The sequence below is a fragment of the Xiphophorus couchianus genome, chromosome 7 (genome assembly GCF_001444195.1).
Source record: "Xiphophorus couchianus chromosome 7, X_couchianus-1.0, whole genome shotgun sequence".
NCBI classification, from domain to species: Eukaryota; Metazoa; Chordata; class Actinopteri; order Cyprinodontiformes; family Poeciliidae; genus Xiphophorus; species Xiphophorus couchianus.
Genome location: NC_040234.1, coordinates 34774681 through 34782577, shown reverse-complemented (window position 1 = coordinate 34782577; position 7897 = coordinate 34774681). Strand labels below are relative to the sequence as shown.

At 44.4% G+C, this 7897-nt stretch overlaps 1 protein-coding gene across 3 annotated transcripts in view; it reads right to left on the bottom strand.

The window, feature by feature from the left end:
- Nucleotides 1-635: 635 nt before the first annotated feature.
- The window catches only part of dnah7 (dynein, axonemal, heavy chain 7), an 86177-nt gene continuing 78915 nt past the window's right edge, over nt 636-7897 (bottom strand). Inside the window, exons 62-65 of one of the 3 annotated variants that reach the window (XM_028024079.1) lie at nt 5779-5931; nt 3256-3433; nt 2739-2842; nt 636-902 (exon numbers count right to left, since the gene is read on the bottom strand). In XM_028024079.1, coding sequence (XP_027879880.1) covers nt 696-902; nt 2739-2842; nt 3256-3433; nt 5779-5931 — 642 coding nt within the window. In that variant the 3' untranslated portion in view covers nt 636-695. Of the gene's footprint in view, nt 903-2738; nt 2843-3255; nt 3434-5778; nt 5932-7897 lie in introns of those variants that run through there. The other 2 variants (XM_028024080.1, XM_028024081.1) reach the window with 2 other exon arrangements.

Sequence of the window (7897 nt, the reverse complement as noted above, 5' to 3'; positions counted from 1 at the left end):
TGCCAGGCCAAAAACATGACTGTCAGGTTAATTGGTCTGTATAAACTCTGAGGTGAGAGTTGCCCTGTGATGGACTGGCGACCTGTCTAGGGTGACCCCGCCTCTCGCCCAAAACGAGACAGGCACCAGCACCTCTCCGTCTTAGCCAGTAGATAAAAGCTACATATGCTAAGCTAGTTTGGCAGGAAGTACTACAGTAAATATCCAAGATATTTATCTTAGTTTTACACAGAGGTCAGTAGAGAACTCAAAAATAATCAAGTAATAATTGTACTCGTATTGTTTACAAGTTAGATAGGAATGAGGTGAGCTAGTGCTAAGCTTGTTTATTGTTGTCATAGCAACTCCTTAACTTTTGTACGTTTTTAAGTCTGCTCTGGTGTGGGGGGAACACTGAACACATCCATGGGGAGACGGTCTGGGTTTGTTTCTAAGTTAGCCATTTCCAACTAGGTTTGCTACTTTCTCACAAAAATTAGCTTGACTTCATGGATATATTGACAAAAACAACTTGGGGAAATAATCGCAATACTCCCGTCCTTCACTTCCGACATCATGGCGCCTCAATGTGACTAACAGTTGCAAAGGGTCGATACTGTGAATCCCGTCTTCAATAAAGACAAAGACCAGATGGATCTGATTAACTGGATTTATTCAACTTTTATTTACACATTGGAACTGAAACAAAGCTGCAGCTACGCGTTGAGCTGGCAGAGCAGAGCGACGCCTCGTCTGATCCAGTGCTCTGCGGGGACGTCGGTGTTCAGCGTCATGGCGATGACGTAGTTGGTGGAGTGTCCGGTGGTGGACAGAGTGCCGCGCCGCTCGCTCGTCTTGTAGACAGGAGACAGGTAGCACATCCTCTCAGGAATCTCCACTCGCTTCATGGGCTTCAGCCACATCTACAGAGCAGAAGACGAAGACGTGAGGAGTGCGCTAACGAGGGGCGTGGCTAAAGGGGGCGGGGACCGGCTAGCCTTGAAATCTGGTGACAGAAATGCTGCCGTTCATAATGGAGAAAAAGGGGTAATTAAACTGTTGTTTACAAGTTATAGTTTGTAACAGCTCAACATGTTTCACTTTAAGTTGAGTTGAATAGAGTTAGCATAATGGTGCTAACAAAGTTTTATACAGTTAGGCTAATTGTTAGACTATAAACATTAGCATGTAACCAAAGATCTACAGCAGTTCTCACTATGACTGTGTGACGCCATCGCAGGCAGAAAAAAAATTAAGAAATTTATGCCAAAAACCTGAAATTTTGAGATTAATTTAAGACATTTTCAAGAAAAAAGTGGAAATTTCTGAGCCTGCAAAGTCAAAAATTTACGCCGTCGAACTAAACAGATTCATGGATTTTGTTCTTAAATTACAAAGAACATTCGGCCAAAACTTGAGTAACAAATCTAAGACTGCAGTGCTTTCAGATGAAATTGATTTCAGTGTGACACCACGCTGCAATTTGTGCCCCATGTGGGGTTTATTTCCAGTCGTATTTGCCTGGTGGGGTAATTCAGTGAACCTCGGGGTCTGGACGGAGCAGCAGGGACTAACCTGAATCTCTTTGTTATCCAAACACAAACAAATTGAAACTTTGGGGACGTGAACTTGTAAAAGCACAAACCCCCTGGAGTTATTATGAAGTTCTGCTTATGCAAAAGAGATAAACTGGGCCAGTGAAGAAAAAAAACATCTTAAAGAGAGTAAAACAAAAGTGGTTTGTTGAGCAGTGCAGAGCGGGGGCCTTGGCGCACATTTACATTTCAAAGTCTCTGTTCCTCTTTTTTTTTTTTCACCCGCACAAATAATAAACACATTTTAATGAAGTTCTGTTCTTGTTAATAAGACGCCCTGAAATGCCTGAATATTTAACAAGGGAGGCTGGTGCATTATTCATATTCAGAGAAAGGAGAGAGAGGAAAGAAGAAGTTCTAAGCTTCGTCTTTCCGCTCTGATGATCCATGTCGGGCTGAACCGCGAAGGGATGGCCGGCTTCCCACAGGCTGGGAGACAAACTGTAGAGAATCAGGAGACGCAGCGCTGCAGGTCCAGACTCGGCGCCGAACCCAGGGACACTAAGAACAGCAGAAAAATAGACGTCCATCCTGCAGCTTCATGCAACGTCAAGCTGAACTGCTTTTGTTTCAGCGTTTCTTTTCAGTAACACTGAAACACCTGGGGTGTAAAAACTTTTCCCACAGTAAAATTCTAACACCTTACAAGCTTTAACCCTAAACAAACCGTATCACCAACCACAGTTATATTTCCCACTACCAATCTTACAACAAACTCCATTTCCAACTTCATCATGATCAACAAAATGTGGCTTTTTTGACAAACAAAAATACAGAAAATAATTTTAATGTCAAACCTAAAACTAATTGAGCATAACCTAAACCTGGAAAATATGCAATAAACTCAAACATGAATTAGCAGGAAAAAATGTGAGGTAATGTTGATTTTCTGTGAACGTCTGAGGTTGTAGAATCACGTGAACCTGGAGGGCCTGAACGCCACCCGGTGAAAACACGCTGCTAACAACACGACCACAACGCGGCGACAACACAAGATGACAATTGCTAAGAGCATTCTTTGCAAACCGGTGTGATAAATTCAGAAGTTTGTTGATCTGCAGAACCTCAGCAACCTTAACTCGGATTCAGGTGTGTGTGTGTGTGTGTGTGTGTGTGTGTGTGTGTGTGTGTGTGTGTGTGTGTGTGTGTGTGTGAGCTCCTCACCACTGGCATGGAGTCGTGCAGCACTTTGGGGAAGGACTCTGCCAAAAGGTTGGTGTCCCTGTTCCAGCGAGCGCCGTCGAGAAACAGACCGTGGACGTAAACACCTGACATCAGATCAGATCAGATTCTACGTTCACACAGCAGGAAAATGTGACCTAAATCCACATTGTTTACCCAGGTGTGACTTTTTCACGCCAGTCTAAAAAGATCAATTCCAAAAAAAATCTAATTATTGATGGACAATAATCATCTGTCATCATTGGTGGCCATGCTAACTAGACTGAGCATTCATCACAGGCTATCCTAGCAGTGCTACAGGAGGGTGATTGACAGCTCTAAGGCCCGCCTCCTGGTTCTGATTGGTTGTTTCTAGTTAGCTTTGGGAGCATTGGGAGAAGGCAGAGGAGCAAAAACTTTTCACGGGTGACCCGTCTCATTACACGGTGGCAGCTTAAGAATATTTTTTGTAAAAGTTGCAGCTTTGCGGAGGCCTTCAGCCTGCGTCTAGCCGTCCTACCGTCCTCTGGGGGGTTGGTGTATTGACTGTCGTCCAGGACCTGGAAGTCGAAGCCCAGCAGGTCGATGGGAATCGTGTGTTTCCTGGCATAGTTCTGCTGGCTGCCGGTGAGGAAGGCCTGGGTGAAGTAGAACCCGGAAATCCAGAAAACAGGAGGCGTACCATGATCATACCAGTCCTGAGAAACAAGGAGAGGAAACGCAGTTACACGTTGGATGGACTCACCGATCAGCACTGCTCAGGGTTTAACCGCCCAGTTCAGGGGCGACGAAAATCATTTTCATTTCAGGCCGCATCGAGATCAAAGGCTGTGGCAGAATGTTTAATTAAAAATACTTATTAACAAACTGCTAAGAGATTACAGCTTTCTCTGCATTAGATTTGTATTTAAGATTAAATACTCAAAATCTGTTCTCAATAATGTAATTTGGTTTAACTGATAAATTAATTTAAGGATAAAACTTGAGTCTGCAGTAGGCAGAAGGCATGACGGTTTAAGTGTTTCATATCAGTTGATATCGATTATTATTGATTCAATTTAAAAAAATGTTTAAATACTGAAACTGTTGGTGTAACATTTACTGCTTTCTCCAGTTTTCTCTTCACAGCGTTTTTCATTTTTTAGCCGTTATGAGGCTCTGTGAGGAAACTTGAAACTGCTGCTGCGCCAGTTACTCAACAGCTTGTTGCCAGGCAACCAAACTTAAGAGGGAGAAAGAGTTAGTTGATTCCACCAACTTTTCTAAGCTAGCTGTGACCATCTAACGTCTTTCTTCTGCCTACATCTCCCAGAATGCTGTGCGGTTCTGGATCGGACTTCAGTGAATATTTCAAATATTGAATATTCTATCAGATGTTCTGACCAGGCATCTATTCAGATGTATATTGACCTTTACCCTCCACAAAGAAGTTTAATAGCTTTGATTAAAAACAATAAAGAAACAAAATTTTAAAACTACATATAAAAATTAATTTCAATTAAACCACATTTAACTCCACAATGAAATTACACTGAAAGTACTTTTATTTTTTGTCATTAAACTGGAAACTGTGCAAATAACATCTTTGTGAAAACATTTTTTCTTCTTTACTTTAAAGCCTAAAAATAGGAATAAAATAATTATTATTTAAAAACAGATTTTCTGTAGTAGATATTTATAAAAACATTTGTTCTTCAAATGGTCGGGTAATATTTGCAGCTCTAAATCAATTTTATTCAGCTGTTCTGTAAATAATCAGTAAGTTTATCTTGATCTTCGGACACATTTGTCCAGCCTTTCACCCAAGCGAAGGCGTATGTAAACTTCTGACCCCGCTCAGCTGAGGCATCAGATCCTGATCTCCCTCATTGTCCCCCCGACGGCGGCAGCAGCAGCGGTTCTGTTCGAGGTAAGGAACTCGTGACTCTGCAGTTCAGCGGGTCAGGAGTCACGCAGACATTCCTGTTAGCTAACACACACAGGAATCCTTTCAGCGTAACGGTCCCAGATGGAAGCAGGGAGGATTTCTGCTGTGGGAATGAAGCGATGAACCGGCTCATTCCTGGTCATGTGGCTTCCTGAATGGTACATTCCCCTCTTTCATAACGGCTCATGTGTTGCATCCTTAAGCAGGTTCAGCTTAGTGCAGCATTTTACTGTAAAAATAATTTCCCGTCTGGATACAAACACAAAACGTTTTTTCATTATTCCCATTATGAATTTAAGTATGATGGCCGTTTTTTGACCCTTTTAAATCAGTTATTGCAATAAAATGTTCCCTGTTTTCATGACTTGGTTGAACTTTATGTCACATTGTATGTTTTCAACTATGATCTTTGTTTTTAAAGAAACAAGATGTAGTAAAATCTGCTTTTGAATCTCACACCAGTCGATAACTGGATTCAGATGAAGATGTGTGACAGAACGAGCGACAGTCGTCTGAAGACACCTTTTTTTATACGGTTAGCGGTTTAGCATTAGCAGAGCTAAGATTCTTGTTTACAAAATTAGTGGAACATTTTGGCTAGTTGTGCCCACCACTGGATGCAACCATAGAGTCTTCATTACAACCACGGCGGCCATCTTAAAAAACCCAAACATCACCAGTAAATATGATTTCTATTTGTCCAGTCATGCATGATTTGACTTTAAAAGTATTCATGTGTGATAAAAATGGGCAAATTTGGCGTAAAAATAAATCTTCCTTGACGTCCATCTTGAAAAATGGTGGCCATCTTGAATTTTTCAGTGGCTAATATTTTCTTTTTGTTTTGGTGAACATCTGAACCAAGGTATGTTCTTGTATCTGCATGTGAAAAATTTCATTATCATGCATCAGAAGAAGCTCTACAGTAAATATGAAACAACATTATTCCCAGAGTCGAGTACAAACGCCTCACACTGCTGTTCCTCATTCATTATTAACACAGAGAAAATGTTTTGCCTCTGCTGATGCCCCGGGGTCATCTGTTTATGCTGATATCACAACTCTATAAAAAATATTCCTCCTGTTAACAGAAATAGTTGTTGAGCTTTCAGGCACCTGTAAGAACTTGAGTCTCTGGAGGAAGTCGTTGACGTAGCCGCCTAGTGGCTTCAGGCTGGGGTACGACTTGTTCATCCACATGCCGGGAATTTTACCTTTCAAGATGCTGTTCACGACTTCCTCCAGCTCTGCTGACATCACCACCAGACCCTGCAGGACGACACACACACACACACACATACGGTTCTGCTGTGGAGCTACTAATAAACTAGCAGCAGAGCTAATGTTTCTCTTAGCGTGGCAGCATCTTTGCTAACTTTTGTAGCTTCCCCCAGATTCATGTTTTCCAGATAAATTCTAACACAATAATTTACTTTGGTATTTAGTAAACTTTCAGTTAAATAAAGTTCAACATATGTGTTGAAGTTTTGGTTAAGAATTCTTCAAGTGATTAGACGTTTATGTTCATGCTCTTATTTTGGCGTTCCATTTCCTCTCCAAAAAGGTTAATGCACTGCTGTAGATCTACAGTAAAGAGATTTAAATGTTTCTGACCGAAACCCTACTGTGGTCAGTTAGGCAAAATCTGCAACAAAGTTAGCGATAATCAATAAATATAAAACTGAAACCAGGGGTGAAAGGTCAAGCCCAACCGTTCAGGTAGGTACGAACTAACAAATTTGACCCAGTTGAGAACGATGTACTACGTTACAACACATGTTGTGTGATTGATGTGGTCGTATTCAACGCTATAGCATTAGCCTCCACTAAATCCTATGTTGATGTACCTTTTAGCATTAGCCTCCCATGCATACAATGTTGCTGTAGCGGTTCAGTGTTATCGTCCGCTAAACACAATGTTGGTGTACCGACATTTTGTATACTATGTGCTACAGCAACATCCATCCATCCATCCATCCATCTTCTTCCGCTTATCCGAGGTCGGGTCGCGGGGGTAGCAGCTTCAGAAGGGAGGCCCAGACTTCCCTCTCCCCAGCCACTTCTGCTAGCTCCTCCGGGGGAATCCCGAGGCGTTCCCAGGCCAGCCGAGAGACATAGTCCCTCCAGCGTGTCCTGGGTCTTCCCCGGGGCCTCCTCCTGGTGGGACGTGCCCGGAACACCTCACCAGGGAGGCGTCCAGGAGGCATCCTGACCAGATGCCCGAGCCACCTCAACTGGCTCCTCTCGATGTGAAGGAGCAGCGGCTCTACTCTGAGTCCCTCCCGGATGACTGAGCTTCTCACCCTATCTCTAAGGGAGAGCCCAGCCCCCCTACGGAGAAAACCCATTTCGGCCGCTTGTATCCGCGATCTCGTTCTTTCGGTCATGACCCAAAGCTCATGACCATAGATGAGGGTGGGAACGTAGATCGACCGGTAAATCGAGAGCTTCGCTTTTTGGCTCAGCTCTCTCTTCACCACGACGGACCGGTACAGCGCCCGCTTGACAGCAGACGCTGCGCCAATCCGCCTGTCGATCTCCCGCTCCCTTCTTCCCCCATTCGTGAACAAGATCCCGAGATACTTAAACTCCTCCACTTGGGGCAGGACACCCCCCCTGACCCGGAGAAGGCACTCTACCCTTTTCCGGCTCAAGACCATGGCCTCGGATTTGGAGGCACTGATCCCCATCCCGGCCGCTTCACACTCGGCTGCGAACCGATCCAGCGAGAGCTGCAGATCACGATCTGATGAAGCCAAAAGGACCACATCGTCTGCGAAAAGCAGAGATGAGATCCTAAGGCCACCAAATCGGATCCCCTCAACACCTTGGCTGCGCCTAGAAATTCTGTCCATGAAAGTGATGAACAGAATCGGTGAGTCCAACTCTCACCGGAAACGAGCCCGACTTACTGCCGGCAATGCGGACCAGACTCTGACACCGGTCATACAGGGACCTGACAGCCCGTATCAAAGGGCCCGGTACCCCATACTCCCGGAGAACCCCCCACAGGGCTCCCCGAGGGACACGGTCGAACGTCTTCTCCAAGTCCACTCCCCATCTCAGCGCCTGTACGTTGGGGTTTACCCCGGTGAACGAGAGGGTAGCATCCCTCCGCCTACGGGTGGGGGGACGGGTTCTGACTGTCGTTTGTGCTTACGGGCCGAACGACAGTTCAGATTACCCACCCTTTTTGGAGTCCTTAGAGGGGGTACTGGAGAGTGCTCCTCCTGGG